This window comes from Elephas maximus, chromosome 3 (genome assembly GCF_024166365.1).
Source record: "Elephas maximus indicus isolate mEleMax1 chromosome 3, mEleMax1 primary haplotype, whole genome shotgun sequence".
Taxonomy (NCBI): domain Eukaryota; kingdom Metazoa; phylum Chordata; class Mammalia; order Proboscidea; family Elephantidae; genus Elephas; species Elephas maximus.
Genome location: NC_064821.1, coordinates 212,385,618 through 212,409,454, shown reverse-complemented (window position 1 = coordinate 212,409,454; position 23,837 = coordinate 212,385,618). Strand labels below are relative to the sequence as shown.

The following is a 23,837-nucleotide window of genomic DNA, read 5'->3' as shown; positions in this document are numbered from 1 at the left end:
GAATAAACAGAAAACACGAGTAGATTCATAACTGTCAAATTCCTTGGATTAGTAGTAAAAACCTCCCCACCTCAAATAAACCCCAGGCCTAAGTGATTTTATAGGTGCATAAAGGAGAAAGTGTTTTCATCTTAGAAGAAGCAGAAAAAAATTGATAATATTCAATATCTAATCATGATTTTTAAAAAAAATTCACGAACTTGAAAGAGAGGGCAAAGTCCTTATCTAGTCAGCAGAATCGCTAAAAGTCAAAGTAAACATCATTTAGTGGTGTCTTGGAGTTGCCGCCTGTTGACTCTTAAGATCCTGCTGTGGACATCTTTTCCAATTTCACGTCCAGTGACCTCACATTAGTAGCTTGAAATGACACTGTGGATCTGGGCGGGTGCTGTAAATCAGGGTGCTTATTCATTTATTGTTGTTAGGTTTTGTTTGTTCGTTTTTTGAGAACCGGCTAACCACACCATGAGTAGTACACAGTGGTGAAACTTTAAAATCACATTTTAAAAAATAAGAATACACATTATCACCACCCTTGTTAAACCTTGTACTACAGCTTCTCACCAGGTCAAAAGGGAGAGAAAAAATACAATAAGATACAAGAGGATTGAACTGAAAGCATCAAATTGCCATTATCTGTAGATAATGTGATAAGTCTCCAGAGAAAACAGAAAAATGAGCCCCAGATAAATTTTTGTAATTAATAAAGGAGTTTAAAAAGTTGCTAGGTATAAGAGCAATATGGTAAAATCAATTACATTTCCATTTTCTAAGGTAAAATAGAAAATGCAACAAGGTATCTAGGAATTTTTTTTTAAAGATGTGCAACATCTTTAGAGGAAAGATTATAAATAAAAAACTGATACACATTAAAGAAAAGCTAAATAAATGGAGAACCTACCATGTTCATAAACAGGAAAATTAAATATAAAATTTCTCTAAAGCAGTAAATTTTCATACTGGGGTGATACCCCTCTGGGGGATATTTTAAAATGTGGTGTGTGTGTGTGTGTGTGTGTGTGTGTGTGTGTGTGTGTGTTAGGGTTGGTACCCAACTTTCAAATTCTCAGGGAAGGTGATATATTTATTGGCCAGACGTGGTGTCAGGTATGCCTACTATTCAGTAATAATTGTGATAAAAAAAAAAATTGTGATAGTTCTGTTCAAATTGTCACATCTAGAATGCCAATTAAAAACCGTTAAGAAATATTGATCTAGTCTCAATATTGTTAAGATGTTAATATTACCCAAAGTGATCTAGAGATTCAACGCAATCCCAATCAACATTCCAACACAAATGGAAAAACCAATCCTCAATTTTATGTGGAATGACAAGAGGTCCCAAATAGCTAAAGTAATAGTGAAAGAAAAGAATAAGGTAGGATAGCTCACACTTCCTGATTTTAAAACATATTCTACAGCTATAGTTATCAAAAAATAGCCTGATATTGATAGATCAAGGGAAGAGAATTGAGAGTCCAGAAATAGACCCACACATCTATAGTCAGCTGATTTTTTGCAAGGGTGCTAAGTCTATTTGATGGAGAAAGAAGAGTCACTTCAGTAAATGGTGCTGGGAAAATTGGGTCTCCACAGGCAGAAAAATGAAACAGGATATATGCCTTCCATCCCACTCACACCATACAAAAAAAAAAACAAATTCAACATGGATTAAAGACCTAAATGTGAAAACTAAAACCATACAATTCTAAGAAGTAAATACAGGGGCAACACTGTCAGGCCTAGCTTTCAACAATGGATTATCTAATATAATTTTTAAAAAGCAAAATTTCAAAAGACAAAATAAATAACCACACCTCATAAAAATTTAAAATTTTGTTCATTAAAAGACTTCCCCAAAAAGGTGAAAAGGTGAGCTACCGATTTGGAGAGTATCTTCAGAGACCATATATTTCATAAGAATCTAATAAAATATATATAAAACTTCAACAAATAACAATAAAAAAAGACAAATAACCGAATTAGAAAATGGGCAAAGGGCTTGAATGGACATTTCACCAAATGGACACCAAACACAAAAAATTATGCTCAATGTCATCAGCCACCAAAAAAAAAAAAAAAACCAAACCCATTGCCATAGAGTTGATTCCAACTCATAGTGACCCATTAGCCACCAGAGAGATGCAAATCAAAACCACAAGGAGATACCATTTCACTCCCACTAAAAAAAAAAAAAAAAAAAAAAAACCCAGTGCCATCGAGTCGATTCTGACTCATAGCGATCCTATAGGACAGAGTAGAACTGCCCCATAGAGTTTCCAAGGAGCGGCTGGTGAATTTGAACTGCCAGCCCTTTGGTTAGCAGCAGTAGCACTATGCCACCAGGGTTTCACTCCCACTAGGATGGTTAAAGTCTATTTTATCCAAGATTAGTATTTTATCTGAGATTAGTATTGCCACTCCTGTCCTTTTTTGGTTACTGTTTGCTTGATATACAATTTTTCATCCTTTGATTTTTAATCTATTTATGTCTTTGTATCTAAACTGTGTCTCTTGTAAACAGCATATTGATAGGTTGTGTTTTTTTATCCATCGTCACTCTCTGTCACTTTACAGATGCATTTAAACCTGTAATGTAAATTCAGTGTGATTACTGATTGGTCTGAGTTTATTGCTGTCATATTGTTTTGCTTTTATTATTTATTTTTGTGGTGCTGATATTTTCTTTGTTCCTCTTACTTTCCTGTGCTGAGTTCCTTTTTTTGTGTGGTTGTTTCTTTTCTTTTCTTTCATTATTACAGAGCTTGTGTTTACTGAGACTTTATGCTTTTCTTCTTTTTTATTCTGATGAGTAGGTTTGTTAGCTTTCTTTCTGGTTAGACTGAAATTTACCCTTATCTTCTTAAGTTTGAACCAGTATTTTATAATGTAATATTGCCCTGACCTTCTCAATTTCAAAGTTCTATACCTACACCATTTATTCCATCTTTTATTGTTTTGATGTTGTAGTTTACAGATTGACATCTCTGTTTCCCTGTTTTAGGTTTTTTAGCTTTGTTTTATTGTTCTTTTCCTAGGTTGGTATCTGGCTGATGCCTTCCTGTGTCCTAGACCCCAATTATCTAATGTTGTTGGTTCTCTAACCGAAGGACTCCCTTTAATGTTTCCTGTAAGTTTGGTTTGGTGTCATGGATTGAATTATGTCCCCCCAAAATATCTGTCAACTTGGCTAGGCCATGATTCCCTTGTGTGTTTGTCTACCATTTTATCTTCTGATGTGATTTTACTATACATTGTAAATCCTATCACTGTGATGTAATAAGATGGATTGCCGGCAGTTATATTGATGAGGTCTACAAGATTAGGCAATCTCTTAAGCCAATCTCTTTTGAGATATAAAAGAAAGAGTCAGCAGACAGACACGGGGACTTCATACCACCAAGAAAGCAGCAACAAGAGAACACTGTGTCCTTCGGAACTGAGTTTCCTGTGCTGAGGTGCTCCCAGACCAAGGGAAGACTGTTGACAAGGACTTTCCTCCAGAGCCAACAGAGAGAGAAAGCCTTCTCCTGGAGCTGGCAAACTGAATTCGGACTTTTAGCCTATTGGACTGTGAGAGAACAAACTTCTCTCTGTTAAAGTCATAGTATTTCTGCTATAGCAGCACTAGATGACTAAGACAGAATTTTGTACCAGGAGTGGGGTCCTGCTCTAACAGATACCTAAAATACGGAAGCTGTTTTGAAACTGTAAATGGATAGAGGAACAGAAGCACCAAAGACCAGCAGCAGCAGACAGCTGGGAGCAGAACTGGGAGACCAGTGCCAGACAGCACTTGAGCTGACCCCACAGAGCAAGAGAGCTGAGTGCCTGTGAAGAGGAGGCTTCCTGGTGGAGAGGGCTGCCTCTGGGCCCTTATGTGTGGAGCTAGCTTTCCGAACCAAGGAGCAAGACAGCTGAATGCCTTCTGGCCAAAGTTTATTGGCAGAATGGGGTGCTTCCAGGTACTTATTGGTGGAGCTACAGAGCTTTGGGACACTTTCCCCAGCAAGGAAGATGTGGGCATGAGGCCTGAGGAGCTGAGAGGCCAAGAAACCAGGAAGCAGAAGCTGGAGCAACAAGAAACACAAGAAGCAAAACTGCCTCAGTCTCAAAAGGTATGGCCTTGGCCTCTGGGGTTTCAAAGGGTGGAGGATGGCCTCTGGAGTTTCTAACAGTGGCGTCGCCACTCAGGTGGACTAAGAAAATGGTGCACCCAAAACCAAGGGAGCAGAGTTGCTGTCTCAGTGGGCCTGGAAAGCCAAGCTGAAGCCCAGAGCTGAGGGGTCTCCACTCAGAACCTGGAGCGTGAGGCCAATGCCTAGTGTCTGGAGGGCAGGGCTATTGTGTAAATCGTCTTAGAGAACAGACAGTTATTTTCAAGCCATCCTGAGTAGCCTATTTGGGCATATAAAAACAAAACAAAGCAAGAAGCTAGGACACAGTAAGCAAACATAAAATAAATTGATACAATAACTTATAGATGGCTCAGAGACAAGAGCCAATATCGAATCACATAAAGAAGCAGACAGTGATCGCTAATCAAAGAATAATCTCTCAAAACAAAGAATCAAGAAATCTTCTAGACAAAGAGATATTCCTGGAATTACCAGAGATAGAGTACAAGAAATTAATATACAGAACTCTTCGAGAGATCAGGAAGGAGATCAGGCAAAATGCAGAAAAATCCAAGGAACACAGAGATAAAGCAGTCCAGGAAGTTAAGAAGGTTATTCAAGAGCATAATAACAAATTTAATAGGCTGCAAGAATCCATAAAGAGACAGCAATCAGAAATTCAGAAGATTAACAATAAAATTTAAGAATTCGACAACTCAAAAGAAAGTCAGAGGAGCATAACTGAGCAACCGGAAGGCAGAATTAGTGAGACGGAATATAAAACACTTGGCACCAATATATTCGAAGAAAAATCAGATGAAAGAATTAAAAAAAATGAAGAAATCCTAAGACTCATGTGGGGACTCTATCAAGAGAAATAACCTACAAGTGATTGGAGTACCAGAACAGGGAGGGATAACAAAATAGAGAGACAATTGTTGAAGATTTGTTGGCACAAAACTTCCCTGATATCGTGAAAGACGAGACGATATCTATCTAAGGTGCTCATCGAACCCCACACAAAGTAGATTCCAAAAGAAAATCACCAAGACATATTATAATCAAACTTGCCAAAACCAAAGATAGAGAATTTTAAGAGCATCTAGGGATAAATGAAAAGTCACCTACAGAGAAAAGTCAATAAGAATAAACTCACATTATGCAGCAGAAGCCATGCATTCAAGAAGGCAATGGGATGACATATAAAGCCTTAAAAGAAAAAAAATTGCCAGCCAAGAATCATATATCCAACAAAACTGTCATTCAAATATGAAGGGGAAATTAGGACATTTCCAGATAAACAGAAGTTTAGGGAATTTGCAAAAACCAGTCTAAACCTACAAGAAATACTAAAGAGAGTCCTCTGGGTAGAAAATCAATAACATCAGATAACAACCTAAGACTAGAACACAGGACAGAGCAACCAGATAACAATCCAGATAGGGAAATCACAAAAATAAATCACAATAAAAAAAGCTCAAAACAGGGAAAAAGATGACAACATTAAATCAATAAAAAGGGACTAAAAAATGTAGACATAGATCTTTTATACAGAGAGGAAGTCCAGGCGATATAAAGAAATAAAAGTTTGGTTTAAACTTAGAAAAATAGGGGTAAAAATTAAGATAACCAAGAAGGAGACTAACAATCCTACACGTCAAAAAAAAACAAGAAAAACATAAAGACTCAGCAAAAACAAAATAAGAAACAATGAAAAAGAGGAAAAGACAATATATAAAGAAAAACTACTCAGCGAAAAAAAGAAGTCGAAAAAAGAAACTGTCAACAACACACCAAAAAAAACCACACACACACACACACAAAAATGACAGCACTCATACCTATCCATAATTACGATGAATGTAAATGGACTAAATGCATCAATAAAGAGACAGAGAGTGGCAGAATGGATAAAAAAAAAACACAATCCATGTATATGCTGCCTACAAGAGACACACCTTAGACTTGAAGACACAAACTAAAATTCAAAGGATGGACAAAATGTATATCAAGCAAACAACAATCAGAAAAGACCAGGAGTGGCAATATTAATTTCTGACAAAATAGACTTTACAGTTAAATCCATCATAAAGGATAAGGAAGAACAATATATAATGATTGAAAGGACAATACACCAGGAGGATATGACCATATTAAATATTTATGCACACAATGACAGGGCTTCAAGATACATAAAACAAACACCAACAGCATTGAAAAGTGAGATGGACAGCTCCACAATAATCGTAGGAGACTTCAACACAGCACTTTCAGGAAAGGACAGAACATCCAGAAAGAAGCTCAATAAAGACAGGGAAGATCTAAATGCTGCAACCAACCAACTTGACCTCGTAGATATATACAGAACACTCCACCCTACAGCAGACAAGTATACTTTCTTTTCCAAAGCACATGGGACATTCTCCAGAAGAGACCACATATTAGATCACAAAGCAAGCCTCAACAGAATCCAAAACATTGAAATACTACAAAGCATCTTCCCTGACCATAAAGACATAAAAGCAGAAATCAACAACAGAAAAAGCAGGGAAAAGAAATCAAACCCATGGACACTGAACAAAACCTTGCTTAAAAACTACTGCGTAATAGAAGAACTTAAGGATGGAATAAAGAAATTCATAGACTCCAACAAGAATGAAAACACTCCCTATCAGAACCTTTGGGACACAGCGAAAGCAGTGCTCAGAGGTAAAGTTACAGCAATAAATACACACATCCAAAAAGAAGAGAGGGCCAAAAATCAAAGAATTATCCCTACAACTGAACAAATAGAAAGAGAGCAACAAAAGAAACCCTCAGGCACCAGAAGAAAGCAAATAATAAAAATTAGAGCAGAATTAAATGAAGAGAACAGAAAAACAATTGAAAGACTTAACAAGACCAAAAGATGGTTCTTTGAAAAGATTAACAAAATCAATAAACCATAGCCAAACTGACAAGAGAAAAACAGAAGAGGAACCAAATAACTCAAACACGAAATGAGATGGGCGATATCGCAACAGAACAAACTGAAATTAAGAGAACCATATCAAATTACTATGAGAAAGTGTACTGTAACAAATTTGAAAACCTAGAAGAAATGGAGAACTTTCTACAAATACACTATCTACCTAAACTAACACAAACAGAGGTAGGACAACTAAATAAACCCATTACAAAAGAAGAGAGAAAAAAAAAATTTTTAGAGAAAAGGTAATTAAAAAGCTCCAGGAGGTGGAGCCAAGATGGCTGAATAGACAGACACTTCTGGAAAGCCCTCTTTACAACAAAAACTCCCAAAAACAAGTGAAACGAGTATATTTATGACAAGCCGGAAGCCCTGAGCGTGAACGGCAAACTTAGAAAACGAACTGAGGGGCAGGGGGATAAAAAGACCATCCAGAAGCACAGAGGAGTTACCAGACCTGAATCGCGGGGAGCCCTCAGGCACCATTCTTGGAGCGACCGCGACGGTGGCAGGCTGGTCCTAGCATTCAGCCGCAGTTTCCTCAGGGAGAAGCAACCAGCAACACAGCCTACTCACACCTCTGGAACCTGAGGAGAACAGCGCTCTTGGCAAAAACAAAGTACTTGTGTATATGTTAACGTGCCCCCCCACCTGCAATCTGGCTTCGGCGGCTGAATTCCCTGGGCCTGAGATAGGCCCTATTGAGCACCTAGAGCCATCCTCCCATCCTTGGGGAAGAAAAAATTTGCATTTGGGGGAAAAGATAATTTGCTAGCTCCACTAACCAGGGGAGCTCAGGACAGAAGCAGCTCCAGTCCAGGCATAAACAGTCCGTGGACTTTGAGCACCTTTCCCTTCTGCATGGACCTGTGTGGGCCTATTTTGGGAGAATAGGCCCTTGTTGGCAAACTCCAACCATTTCAGCTGTGCGGTAGAGAGGTGGGTGTTTGATGTTTAACATTGCTTTACCTATTAAACAAGGTCCTCACCTACACACATCAGGGACCTAAGAACTGGTAGCTCCACTCAGGTCAACCAGCTACCTGTGACAGGGATCTAAAGATAACTGGTACCTCCCAGTCCTTCCAACCAAAAACTTTGGGTGCCCATGGTCCCTCTGCAGAACCCAACCATCTGCATGCTCTAGGAAACAGTGATGCGCTTTCCTCAGAGACACTCAGGGGTTGGTCCTCAGCCCCCTGTGTTATTCAGAGAGTGACCCCCTGCTGCAATCAGATACCGGTATATACGCCAAGCACCCCTGCCCCCTAAGACTGTAGGACAGAGCCTGTACCACACACTTGATGATCCACTACGTGGAAACCTGACCTGAATTCATACAAGAAAAGTGAATGGACTCCTAGACTGATATACCTGATAACAGCTCTAGCCGGCTGGGAACAGGACACCAGAGCTCCAAAGGCAAAAATAATCAAGCTAGCTCACTCAAGCAATCCATTTGGGTATATCAAAACAAAAAAAGGAAGCAGCTACGACACAGTAAGCAAGCATAAACTAATACAATAACTTATCGGTGACTCGGAGACAACAGTCAATATCAAGTCACATAAAGAAACAGACCATGATCATCTCAACAGGCTCTCAAAACAAAGAATCCACGGATCTTCTAGATGAAAGTGGATTCTTGGAATTACCAGATGAAGAACACAAAAGTTTAATATACAGAACCCTTCAAGACATCAGGATGGAAATGATGCAAGACCCAGAACAAGCCAAGGAACACACAGATAAAGCAATCAAAGAAATTAGAAAGATTATTCAGGAACATAATGAAAAGTTTAATAAGCTGGGAAAATCTATAGACTGGCAACGATCAGAAATTCAGAAGATTAACAATAAAATAGCAGAAGTAGACAACTCAATAGAAAGTCAGAGGAGCAGAACTAAGCAAGTAAAATCTAAAATTTCTGAACTCGAAGATAAATCTCTTGGCAGTAATATATTTGAAGAAAAATCACATAAAAGAATTTAAAAAATGAAGAAACCTTAAGAATCATGGGGATTCTATCAAGATAAATAGCCTATGAGTGATTGGAGTACCAGAACAGGGAGGGATAACAGAAAATACAGAGGAAATTGTTGAAGATTTTTGGCACAAAACTTCCCTGATATCACGAAAGATGAGAAGATATCTATCCAAGATTCTCATCGAACTCCACATAAGGTAAACGTTAAAAGAAAGTCACCACGACAAATTATAATCAGGCTCGCCAAAACCAAAGATAAAGAGAGAATTATAAGAGCAGTGAGGGATAAATGAAAAGTCACCTACAAAGGAGAGCCAATAAGAATAAGCTCGGACTACTTGGTAGAAACCATGCAGGCAAGAAGGCAATGGGATGACATATTTAAAAACATGAAGGAAAAAAATTGCCTGCCAAGAATCATATATCCAGCAAAATTGTCTTTTAAATATGAAGGTGAAATTAAGTCATTTCCAGATAAACACAAGTTGGAATTTGTAAAAACCAAACCAATATGACAAGAAATACTAAAGGGAGTTCTTTGGTTAGAAAATCAGTGATATCAGGTATCAACCCAAGGCTAGAGCACTGGGCAGAGCAACCAGAAGTCAACCCAGACAGGGAAATCCAGGGAAAAAAAGCTCAAAACAGGGTAACAACCATGTTATTATATAAAACAAGACAACATTAGAATAATAAAGAGGGACTAAGAAATGTAATCATACACCTTCCATATGGAGGGGAAGATATGGCAATACAAAGAAATAAAAGTTAGGTTGAAATTTAGAAAAATAGGGGTAAATAATAAGGTAACCACAAAGGAGACAAACTATCCTATTCATCAAAATACAAGAAAAAAATAGACTCAGCAGACACGAAATCAACAATAACAAATATGAGGAAAGGACAATATATAAAGAAAGTCTACTCAGCACATAAAATCAAGTGGGAAAAAGAAACTGTTGACACAAAAAAAGACATCAAAATGATAGCATTAAATTCATGAATAAAAAAATATTATTATTATTTTTTTTTATTCATACCTATCCATAACTGGTGGCGTAGTGGTTAAGTGCTATGGCTGTTAACCAAAAGGTCGGCAGTTTGAATCCATCAGGCATTCCTTGGAAGCTCTACGGGGCAGTTCTACTCTGTCCTATAGGGTCGCTATGAGTCGGAATCTACTCAACGGCAGTGGGTTGAGTGGGTATCCATAATTACCCAGAATGTAAATGGACTAAGTGCTCCACTAAAGAGACAGAGAGTGGCAGAATGGATTAAAAAACAAGATCCGTCTATATGCTGCCTACAACAGAGACACCTTAAACCTAGAGACAAAAACAAACTAAAACTCAAAGGATGGAAAAATATATATCAAACAAATAATAATCAAAAAAGAGCAGGAGTGGCAACATTAATTTCTGACGAAATAGTCTTTAAAGTTCAATCCAGAAAGGATAAGGAAGGACATGATATAATGATTAAAGGGACAATACACCAAAAAGATATGACCATATTAAATATTTATGCACCCAATGACAGGGCTGTAAGATACATAAAACAAACTCTACCAGCATTGAAAAGTGAGATAGACAGCTCCACAATAATACTAGGAGACTTCAACATACCACTTTCGGTGAAGGATAGGACGGACATCCAGAAAGCTCAATAAAGACATGGAAGATCTAAATGCCACAATCAACCAAACTGACCTCATAGACATATACAGAACACTGCACACAACAGTAACCAAGTGCACTTTCTCTTCTAGTGCACCCAGAACATTTTATAGAATAGACCACATATTAGGTCATAAAGCAAGCCTTAGCAGAATCCAAAACATTGAAATTTTACAAAGCATCTTCTTTGACCATAAGGCCATAAAAGTGGAAATCAATAACAGGAAAAGCAGGGAAAAGAAATCAAACACTTGGAAACTGAACAATACCCTGCTCAAAAAAGACTGGATTATGGAAGACATTAAGGATGGAATAAAGAAATTCATAGAATCCAATGAGAATGAAAAAGCTTCGTATCAGAACCTTTGGGACACAGCAAAAGCAGTGCTCAGAGGCCAATTTATATCAGTAAATGCACACATTCAAAAAGAAGAAAGGGCCAAAATCAAAGAATTATCCCTACAACTTGAACAAATAGAAAGAGAGCAACAAAAGAAACCCACAGCACCAGAAGAAAACAAATCATAAAAATTAGAGCTGAACTGAATGAAATAGAAAACAGAAAAACAATTGAAAGAATTAACAAGACCAAGAGCTGATTTTTTGAAGAACTCAACAAAATTGATAAGCCACCTGCCAAACTGACAAAAGAAAAACAGGGGAGGAAGCAAATAACCCAAATAAGAAATGAGAGGGGCGATATTACAACAGACCCAACTGAAATTAAAAGAATCATATCAGATTACTAAGAAAAACTATACTCAAACAAATTCGAAAACCCAGAAGAAATGAATGAATTCTTAGAAACACACTAGCTACCTAAACTAACACAAACAGAGGTAGAACAACTAAATAGACCCATAACAAAAGAAGAGATTGAAAAGGTAATCAAAAAAATCCCAACAAAAAAACAAAAGCCCTGGTCCGAATGGCTTCACTACGGAGTTCTACCAAACTTTCAGAGAAGAGTTAACACCACTACTGCTAAAGGTATTTCAGAGCATAGAAGAGGACGGAACACTACCAAACTCATTCTATGAAGCCACCATATCCCTGATACCAAAACCAGGTAAGGACACCACAAGAAAAGAAAATTATAGACCTATATCCCTCGTGAATGTAGACGTAAAAATCCTCAACAAAATTCTAGCCAATAGAATTCAACAACATATCAAAAAAATAATTCACCATGACCAAGTGGGATTCGTACCAGACGTGCAGGGATGGTTCAACATTAGAAAAACAATTAATGTAATCCACCACATAAATAAAACAAAAGACAAGAATCACATGATTTTATCAATTGATGCAGAAAAGGCATTTGACAAAGTTCAACACCCATTATTGATAAAAACTCTCAGCAAAATAGGAATAGAAGGAAAATTCCTCAACATAATAAAGAGCATTTATACAAAGCCAACAGCCAACATCACCTTAAGAGCCTGAAAACATTCCCATTGAGATTGGGAACCAGACAAGGATGTCCTTTATCAACACTCTTATTCAAAACTGTGCTGGAAGTCCTAGCCAGAGCAATTAGGCTAGATAAAGAAATAAAGGGCATCCAGATTGGTAAGGAAGAAGTAAAATTATCTCTATTTGTAGATGACATGATCTTATACACAGAAAACCCCAAGGAATCCTCCAGAAAACTACTGAAACTAATAGAAGACTTCAGCAGAGTATCGGGATACAAGATAAACATACAAAAGTTAGTTGGATTCCTCTACACCAACAAAAAGAACATCAAAGAGGAAATCACCAAATCAATGTCATTTACAGTAGCCCCCAAGAAGGTAAAATACTTAGGAATAAATCTTACCAGAGATGTAAAAGACTTATACAAAGAAAACTACAGTACACTTCTGCAAGAAACCAAAAGAAACTTACATAAGTGGAAGATCATACCTTGCTCATGGATAGGAAGACTTAACATTATAAAAATGTCTATTCTACCTAAAGCGATCTATACATTTAATGCAATTCCAATCCAAATCCCAATGACATTCTTTAATGAGATGGAGAAACAGATCACCAATTTCATATGAAAGAGAAAGAGGCCCCAGATAAATAAGGCATTACTGAAAAAGAAGAACAAAGTGGAAGGCCTTCCTTTACCTGATTTTAGAACATATTATACCGCCACAGTAGTCAAAACAGCCTGGTACTGGTACAACAACAGATACATGGACCAATGGAACAGAATTGAGAATCCAGACATAAATCCATCCACATATGAGCAGTTCATATCTGACAAAGGCCCCAAAACAGTTAAATGGGGAAAAGACAGTCTTTTTAACAAATGGTGCTGGCTTATAACTGGATACCCATCTGCAAAAAAAATGAAACAAGACCCATACCTCACTCCATGCACAAAAACTAACTCAAAATGGATCAAAGACCTAAATATAAAATCTAAAACGATAAAGATCACAGAAGAAAAAATAGGGACAACGTTAGGAGCCTTAATACATGGCATAAACAGTATACGAAACATTATAAAGAATGTAGAAGAAAAACTAGATAACTGGGAGCTCCTTGCTCATCCAAGGACTTCACCAAAAGAGTAAAAAGACTACCTACAGACTGGGAAAAAGTTTTTAGCTATGACATTTCTGTTCAGCACCTGATCTCTAAAATCTACATGATACTGCAAAAACGCAACTGCAAAAAGACAAATAACCCAATTAAAAAATGGGCAAAAGATATGAACAGATACTTCACTAAAGAAGACATTCAGGTAGCTAACAGATATATGAGGAAATGTTCACAATCATTAGCCATTAGATAAAAGCAGATCAAAACTAGAGTGAGATTTCATCTCACTCCAACAAGGCTGGCATTAATTCAAAACACACAAAATCATAAATGTTGGAGAGGCTGCGGAGAGATTGGAACACTTATACACTGCTGGTGGGAATGTAAAATGGTACAACCTCTTTGGAAATCGATTTGGTGCTTCCTTAAAAAGTTAAAAATAGAACTACCATATGATCCAGCAATCCCACTCCTTGGCATATATCCTGGAGAAATAAGAGCCTTTACACGAACAGATATATGCACACCCACGTTTATTGCAGCACTGTTTACAATAGCAAAAAGATGGAAGCAACCAAGGTGCCCGTCAATGGAAGAATGGATAAATAAATCATGGTATATTCACAGAATGGAATACTACATATCCATAAAGAACAGTGAGGAATCTGTGAAACATTTCGTAACATGGAGGAACCTGGAAGGCATTATGCTGAGTGAAATTAGTTGCAAAAGGACAAATATTATATAAAACCACTATTATAAGAACTCGAGAAATAGTTTAAACTGAGAAGAAAACATTCTTTCGTGGTTACGAGTGGGGGAGGGAGTGAGAGTGGGAGGGGGCATTCACTAATTAGATAGTAGATAAGAACTACTTTAGGTGAGGGGAAAGACAGCATACAATACAGGGGAGGTCAGCACAATTGGACTAAACTGAAAACAAAGAAGTTTCCTGAATAAACTGAGTGCTTTGAAGGCCTTTTTTGAAGGCCAGGGTAGCAGGGCAGGGATCTGAGGACCGTGGTTTCAGGGGACATCTAAGTCAATTGGCATAATAAAATCTACTAAGAAAACATTCTTCATCCCACTTTGAAGAGTGGCGTCTGGAGTCTTAAACGCTAGCAAGCAGCCATCTAAGATGCATCAATTTGTTTCAACCCTCCTGGAACAAAGGAGAATGAAGAACACCAAGAACACAAGGCGATTATGAGCCCAAGAGACAGAAAGGGCCACATGAACCAGAAACTACATCATCCTGAGACCAGAAGAACTAGATGGTGCCCAACTCTAACCAATGACTGCCCTAAAAGGGAACACAACAGAGAACCCCCTAGAGAGCAGGAGAGCAGTGGGATGCAGACCCCAAATTCTCATAAGACCAGACTTAATGGCCTGAGACTAGAAGGACCCCAGTGGTCATGGCCCCCAGACCTTCTGTTGGCCCAGGACAGTAACCATTCCCAAAGCCAACTCTTCAGACATGGATTGGACTGGACAATGAGTTGGAGAGGGATGCTGGAGAGGAGTGAGCTTCTTGGATCAGGCGGACACTGGAGACAATTCAGCATCTCCTGCCTGGAGGGGAGATGAGGGGGTGGAGAGGGTTAGAAGCTGGAAAAATGGACATGAAAAGAGAGAGTGGAGGGAGAGAGTGGGCTGCCTCATTGAGGGGAGAGTAATTGGGTGTGTGTAGCAGTGTGCGTATGGGTTTTTGTGTGAGAGACTGACTTGATTTGTAAACTTTCATTAAAGCACAATAAAAATTATTAAAATAAATAATAATAATAATTCACCATGACCAACGGGGATTCATACCAGGTATGCAGGGATGGTTCAACATTAGAAAAACAATTAATGCAATCCATCATATAAATAAAACAAAAGACAAGAACTGCATGATCTTATCAAGTGATGCAGTAAAGGCATTTGACAAAGTCCAACTCCCATTCATGATAAAAACTGGAACAAAAGAAAAATTCCTCAACATTATAAAGGGCGTTTATACAAAGCCAACATCATCCTAAATGGAGAGTGTCTGAAAGCATTCCCCTTGAGAACGTGAACCAGACAAGGATGCCCTTTATCACCACTCTTATTCAATATTGTGTTGGAGGTCCTAGCCAGAGCAATTAAGCTAGATAAAGGAGTAAAGAGTATCTGGATTGGTAAGAAAGAAGTAAAAGTACGTCTGTTTGCAGATGATATGATCTTATATACAGAAAACCCTAAAGAATCCTCAAGATAACTACCATAACAAATAGAAGAGTTCAGCAGAGTATCAACATACGAGATAAAAAAAAAAAAAAAAACATGCAAAAATCAGTTGGATTCCTCTACACCAATAAAGAACTTCGAAGAGGAAATTACCAGAGCAATACCATTTACAACAGCCCGCAGGGAGGTAAAATACTTAGGAATAAATCTAACCAGAGATGTAAAAGACCTTTACAAAGGAAAATACAAGACACTACTGCAAGAAACCAAGAGATGTACATAAGTGGAAAAACATACCTTGCTCAAGGAATGGAATACTCAACATTGTAAAAATATTTATTCTACCAAAAGCGATCTATAGATACAATGCAATCCCAATCCAAATTCCAATGACATTTTTTAATGAGATGGAGAATCAAATCACCAACTTCATATGGAAGGGAAAGAGGTCCCAGATAAATAAAGCATTACTGAAAAAGAAGAACAAAGTGGGAGGCCTCACATTACCTGATTTTAGAACATATTATACCACCACAGGAGTCAAAATAAGCTGGTACTGGTACAACAGCAGATACATAGACCAATGGAACAGAATTGAGAATCCAGACATAAATCTATCCACATATAACCAGCTGATATTTGACAAAGGCCAGAAGTCTGTTAAATGGGGAAAAGACAGCCACTTTAACAAATGATGCTGGCATAACTGGATATCCATCTGCCAAAGTATGAGACAAGACCCATACCTCATACCATGCACAAAAACTAACTCAAAATAGATCAAAGACCTAAATACAAAATCTAAAATGATAAAGACCTTGGGAGAAAAAATAGGGACAATGCTAGGAGCCCTAATACATGGCATAAACAGTATATGAAACATCACCAACAGTGCACAAATACCAGGAGAGAAACTAGATAACCAGGAGCTCCTAAAAATCAAACATTTATGCTCATCCAAAGACTTCACCAAAAGAGTGAAAAAATTACCTACAGACTGGGAAAAAGTTTTTGGCTATGACAAGTGCAATCAGCGTCTGATCTCTAAAATCTACATGATACTGCAAAAACGCAACTGCAAAAAGACAAATAACCCAATTGAAAAATGGGCAAAGGATATGAACAGGCACTTCACAAAAGAGACATTCAGGATGCTAACAGACACAAGAGGAAATGTTCACGATTATTAGCCACTAGAGAAATGTATATCAAAACTAAAATGAGAGACCATCTCACCCCAACAAGACTGGCATTAATCCAAACAACACAAAATAATAAATGTTGGAGAGCTTGTGGAGAGACTGGAACACTTATACACTGCTGGTGGGAATGTCAGATGGTACAACCACTTTGGAAATTGATTTGGTGCTTCCTTAAAAAGCTAGGAATAGAACTACCATATGATCCAGCAATCCCACTCCTTGGAATATTTCCTAGAGAAATAAGAGCCCTTACATGAACAGATATATGCACACCCACGTTCATTGCAGCACTGTTTACAATAGCAGAAAGATGGAAGCAACCAAGACGCCCATCAACAGATGAATGGATAAATAAATTATGGCATATTTATGTAATGGAATACTATGCAATGATAAAGAACAATGATGAATCTGTGAAAGATCTCAAAACATGGAGGAAGCTAGAATGCATTATGCTGAGTGAAATTAGTCAGCTGCAAAAGGACGAATATTGTATGAGACCACTGTTATGAGAGCTCAAGAAAAAGTTTAAACGCAGAAGAAAATATTCTTTGATGGTTATTAGGGTAGGAAGGGAGGGAGATGGGCATTCACTAACTGGATAGTAGACAAGAACTCTTTCAGGTGAAGGAAAAGACAACACACAACACAGGAAAGGTCAGCACAGCTGGACTAATCCAAAAGGAAAGGAGTTTCCTGAATACAGTCAAAGGCTTTGAAGGCCAGAGTAGCAGGGACCATGGTCTCAGGGAACATCTAGGTTAATTGGCATAATAAAATGTATTAAGAAAACGTGCTGCATCCCACTTTGGTGAGTAGTGTCTGGGGTCTTAAATGCTAGCAAGTGGCCATCTAAGATGCATCAATTGTTTTCAACCCACCGGGAGCAAAGGAGAATGAAGAACACCAAAGATACAAGGTAAATATGAGCCCAAGAGACAGAAAGGGCCACATAAACCAGAGACTACACTGGCCTCAGATCAGAAGAGCTAGAGCTACCACGGATGACTGTCCTGACAGGGAACACAACAGAGAATCCCTGAAAGAGCTGGAGAACAGTGGGATGCAGACCTCAAATTCCCATAAAGACCAGACCTAATGGAAGACCAGACTTAATGGTCTGACTGAGACTAGAGGGACCCCGGAGGTCATGATCCCAGGACGCTCTGTTAGCCCAAGACTGGAACCATTCCTGAAGCCACCTCTTCAGACAGGGATTGGACGGAACAAATAATCTGAGAAGCTGGACTATATGAAGAAGAACGGGGCATCAGGATTGGAGGAAGACTCATTAACAACCTACATTATGCAGATGACACAACCTTGCTCACTGAAAGTGAAGAGGACTTGAAGCACTTACTAATGAAGATCAAAGACCACAGCCTTCAGTATGGATACCACCTCAACATAAAGAAAACAAAAATCCACACAACTGGACCAATGAGCAACATCGTGATAAACAGAGAAAAGATTGAAGTTGTCAAGGATTTCATTTTACTTGGACCCACAATCAACAGCCATGGAAGCAGCAGCCAAGAACTCAAAAGATGCATTGCATTGGGCAAATCTGCTGCAAAGGACCTCTTCAAAGTGTTGAAGAGCAAAGATGTCACCCTGAAGTCTAAGGTGCGCCTGACCCAAGCCATGGTATTTTCAATCACATCATATGCATGTGAAAGCTGGACAATGAATAAGGAAGACCGAAGAAGAGCTGATGCCTTTGAATTGTGGTGTTGGCAAAGAATATTGAATATACCATGGACTGCCAAAAGAACGAACAAATCTGTCTTGGAAGAAGAGCAGCCAGAATGCTCCTTAGAGGCAAGGATGGTGAGACTGAGTCTTACATACTTTGGACATGTTGTCAGGAGGGATCAGTCCCTGGAGAAGGACATCATGCTTGGCAGAGTACAGGGTCAGCGGAAAAGAGGAAGACCCTCAGCAAGGTGGATTGACACAGTGGCTGCAACAATGAGCTCAACCATAACAATGATTGTGAGGATGGCGCAGGACCGGGCAGTGTTTCTTTCTGTTGTGCATAGGGTCACTATGAGTCAGAACCGACTCGACGGCACCTAACAACAACAACAACAATAAGACAGAAAAGGATACTAGTGAAGAGTGAGCTTCTTGGCTCAAGTAGGCACATGAGACTACGAGGGCAGCTCCTGTCCAGAGGCAAGATGAGAAGGTAGAGGGGGACAGGAGTTGGTTGAATGGAAATGGGGAATGCAGGGTGGAGAGGAGGACTGTGCTGTCTCGTTAGGTGGAGAGCAGCTAGGAGTACATAGCAAGGTGTGTATAGGCTTTTGAATGAGAGGCTGACTTGATTTATAAACTTTCACTCAAAACACAATGAATAAAAAGTAATAATAAAACTGACTTAAAAAAATCACTGTGTGATTGTAAACCACACCCATGAGAATTACTAAAACGAAAAAGATAACAATGTCAAGTGTCCAAGAGGACATGGACCAATGGATACACCTAAGATGGGAGTGAAAAGTGGTACAGGCTCTTTGGAATACTATTTGGAAATAACCACTAAAGTTGAACATAAGCATACCCTATTACCTAGGAAATCTTCCCTAGTTACATACCATACATAAATAAAAAAAAAAAAATACATACAAATATATTCTAAAATTCATGTACAAGGATGTCCATAATAACATCATTATTCAAAATAGCCCCAAATTGGAAACAACACAACTGTCCATCATCAGAATGGGTAAAATATGGGGCATTCATAAGAGAGGATACCATGTAGGAGGGATCAGCGAACTCATTCTGTAAAAGGCCAGGCAATAAGTATTTTAGGCTTTGAGTGCCATACGGTCTCGTCACAACTGATCACCTCTGTCCTTGTAGCAGGAAAGCAATCATAGACATTATGTAAACAAATGAGCAAATGAGCATGGCTGTGTCTCAACAAAACTTTATTTGCCAACCCCTGCCACATAGCTATGGAAATGAATGGACTACTGCTACGTGCAAGAACACTGATGAGTTTCACAAATGAAATGTTGAACAAAAGAAGCCAAACACACACACTAAAGGCATTGTGAACAGTGCAAGAGGAGATTGAGAGGGGCATGAAGGAGTCTCCTGGGATGCTAGTATTATTCTATTTAATAAGCTAGGTGGTAGCTAGGGTATTTGTACTTTGTGGTCACTTATTAAGCTGTACAATTGTGATCTATGTACATTCACATACCAAACGAAACCCATTGCCATCAAGTCGATTTCGACTCATAACAGCCCTATAGGACAGGCTAGAACCGCTACAAAGTGTTTCCAAGGCTGCAATCTTTACAGAAGCTGACTGCCACATCTTTCTTTCATGGAACAGTTGAGGGGTTTGAACTGCCGACCTTTTGGTTAGCAGCCATGCACTCAACCTCTGCGCCACCGGAGGTCTTCTCATTTATACACACACGTATTTTTTTTAATAAAGAATTTTATTAAATAGTAATTATTTGAAAGCACTGAAAAATGAATCAAGGATTACCTAGAGATACTTTGCTTTGAAGAAAGCAAAGTTGCTGAACAATATGAGAGAACGTATTTTTATAATGCATTATGGAGTAACTTTAATTTTACTTTGTGCATAGGGTACTTGGCAAAATTGGGCAGCCATTTACTGCTTAGAGCTGAAATTGAAGTTATGATTGAAGGTAAGTAAGTGTTGAGTTTATAATGAAGTATTCATGTATAGGTCTAAATAAATTCATTATTTGTAATTCTAGTCACATATAAGCTCTATAATGGTACCAGGAATGGAAGGAGGGGAATAGTAGTGGGTGGGTAGGTTAGGGGGGTAACCAGGAAAAGGACTGGGTTAAAGGGCATATTCTATTTCTCTTACCCACTCTCCCTGTTTCAATCTCAGCATTTATACCACTCATTATCGTCCCAGATCCCTCAGGAACTACAGAGACTTGAGGGTTCATTCACTCATTCATCCAATAAATATTTTTTCCAGAGTCTACTATGGGACAGCACTATTCTAGTCTCTGGGGTTACAGCACAGAAACCTGGTGGCGTAGTGGTTAAGTGCTATGGCTGCTAACCAAAAGGTCAACAGTTCAAATCCACCAGGCACTCCTTAGAAATTCAATGGGGCAGTTCTACTCTGCCCAATAGAGTCTCTAGGAGTCGGAATCAACTTGACAGCAATGGGTTTGGTTCTTTTTGTGGGGCGGGAGGAGGCGATACAGCAGCAAACAAAACAAAGTTCCTTCCCTCAGGGAATTTATGATTTAGTGGATACCAAAAATAAATAACTAAACTCATTGCCTTCGAATTGATTCCAGCTCATAGCATTTAGTAGCCAAACACTTAACCACTGCACCACCAGGGCAATAGTCAAGAACTTTTAAGTCTGCTTCCATAAAGATTACAGCCTTGGAAACCCTATGGAATAGTCGGAACAACCCTATAGGGTGGCTCTGAGTTGGAATTGACTCAATGGCAATGGGTTTTAATCTTTAAGGAAGCAGATCACTATATCTTTCTCCCCCAGAAACACTGGTGGAGTCAAACCCCCGAACTATTGGTTAGCAGCCGAGTGATTAACTGCCACCAGGGCCCCTTATTTAGTGGATAGCAATGTACATTTGTAGATGAAGAAATTAAAGAAGGGTAACATCTATCCTGTCTAAATGTTAGGACCTCAGGCATTTCCCTCTTGGCCTCTATTGACCTGGTGGCCCAGTGGTTAAGCGGTAAGCTGCTAAACAAAAGGTTGGCAGTTAGACCCACCTAGCAACTCTTCAGGAAAGACCAGGTGATCCGCTTCTGTAAAGATTAAAAAAAAAAAAAAAAAACTACAGCCAAAAAAAAAAAAAAAATATACCATATAGGAAAGTTCTACTCAGTCACATGGGGTTGCTGAGTTGGAATCAATAACACCCAACAACAATACAACACCTGAGTCTCAAAGTGGTGCAACTGGTTAACTCTCACAGCAGCTAACCAAAAGGTTAGAGGTTCAAGTCCACCCAGAGGCATCTCGGAAGAAAGACCTGATGATCTACTTCCAAAAATCATCCATTGAAAACCCTGTGGAGCACAGCTCTACTCTGACACACATGGGGTTGCCATGAGTCAGGGTCTATTTGATGGCAACTTTAAAAAAAATTCCCTGCCAGGATCAGAATTACAAACAGCAGTGGTTTTTAAGGTAGAAAATAGGATGGCTACCTTCCTTCCATTTTCATTTGTTTATTCATTCATTCAATAAGCACATATTTATTGACTGCATGCTAGATGCTAAAAAAAAAAAAAAGATGCTAGCTACTATAATTCCCCCTTCCCCTCTCTTAGAATTTTTTTCTTCTTTCTCTCCTCCTACTTTCTCCTCATGCTCCTTCTCTCTCTTTTCTAAATCTCCCGTTTTTTTTTTCTCTTTGTGTCTTTTTATTATGGAAGAAAATAGTAATAACCCCTAATCCCACTATCTGGGAATAAAGATATTAGCATTCTGGCATATGTATATTATACCTGATATGTTTAAAGAATATAAACATATTACATACTTATTTTTAAAATGAAATCATAACTATTTTAACTTTTTTCACCTACTCATATACCATACTTTCCATGCTAAGAAATACATCTTTGCATTTTAATAAGTACATAGTATTTCATTTTATGAATATTATTAATTTAAACAATCTCCTATTGATTAACTGACCTATTCCAATTTAGACTAATGTTAACTTTTTTCATTATCATGAGCAATATTGAACCTCCTTATGGAGGCATATTTTTGCTATCTAGCAGGATGTTCAGCATATAAAAAGAACTTGGTAAATCCTTAGTGAATACTGCCATTTTTTTTTTTCATGGAGTCTGGTGGGGATAGAGGATGAAATTTCCTGGATGCTGTTGATCGAAGCAACAGGATGGGGGGAGGAGAGGATGGGGGAGGAGAGGATGGGGGAGGAGAGGGTGGGCTCTGTGAATGGTGTCAGAGCTCTTCGGGGTCAGAGTTTCTGGGGCTCTAAGAGAATTACTGATGCCTTGAACTAAAGGCCTTCCTGCTATTTCAGCGACTGACCGAGTGCTGAGGGATGAAGACCCTTTGATCAGGGAGTTGGCCAAAATAACTCACAAGCTTTTTAAGGAGATTATCCATGGATTGACCTCCTCAGGTGTTAAAGAAACCTTCCAAAGAGTGTTTAACTTCTTCTACTTCAAAAAATTGAAGCTAATTTATCATTATGATGAGACCTACAGCCGGATAGCCAGCCTTAAGGGAGTTAACGATGCAAAAAGGAGTAAGGAAGGCCTCACCAAAGAGGGTCATGAAGACTTCTTGTCAAAGAATGTCAAGTCTTACAATGCCTTGGAGCAGATTTCAGAAGAGAGATAATTTTTCTTTCCCTCTGTTCGCTCAAGTCAATTTGTATTTGATTTTCTGAAGGGTGCTAGAAGCCTTTACTGCCCCTTCTTAATTCTTTATTCAAATATAGAAATCTGTTGCATATCTATGACAGTGACCAGAAGCTATACTTTATTAAAACCACTAATAAAATTGAAAAAAAAAAAACAAAAACATAAGCAAAGTGTTTGACGAGAGGCACTTGGAGCATGAAAGTGGATTCAATCAACACGCATCTGCTGAGCACCTTCTAAGTGCCAGACCCTGTGAGAGGTGGTAGGGACATATGGATGGGGTAGACAAGGTTCCCATCCTCAGGAAGGTCATAGTCCAGTGACACAGTGTGCTCATTTCTATGCTGCTGAGGGAATCACTGCCTAGAACAGTGTTCCCAAAGAAGGAGATAGAAACTGTAGGGTAAAGGGAAGGAAGGCGGGAAATGTATCTCATGTGGAGGCACTAAGCTAAAAATAAGTGCTGGGGGAAGCTGAGGAGTTTGATTTGGTACAACTGTGTGTAAGGAAAGACTGGAAAGAACTGAAGCCTGAGGAGAAGATTGTGCTGTGCTAATGGGTTTAAACTTTTTAAAACAAAAATTGGATAGTAAATCATAGTTTGTGGCTCCCCATTTGTCTTCTAGATTAAGTCAATCACTTTATCCTGGAGTATATAAGGTCTTCTATGACCTGGCTTGACTTGAGGCACAAGGTTCATCTTTCATGCCTCCCACGTTACCCTCCTCCAA

At 38.7% G+C, this 23,837-nt stretch overlaps 1 protein-coding gene across 1 annotated transcript in view; it reads left to right on the top strand.

The window, feature by feature from the left end:
• MROH9 (maestro heat like repeat family member 9) overlaps window positions 1–23,083 on the top strand; it is a 107,273-nt gene extending 84,190 nt beyond the window's left edge. The window contains exons 20-21 of the mRNA XM_049875725.1: window positions 20,319–20,381; window positions 22,761–23,083. Of these exons, the coding sequence (XP_049731682.1) occupies window positions 20,319–20,381; window positions 22,761–23,083 (386 nt within the window). The remainder of the gene's footprint in view (window positions 1–20,318; window positions 20,382–22,760) is intronic.
• The last annotated feature ends 754 nt before the right edge of the window (window positions 23,084–23,837 follow it).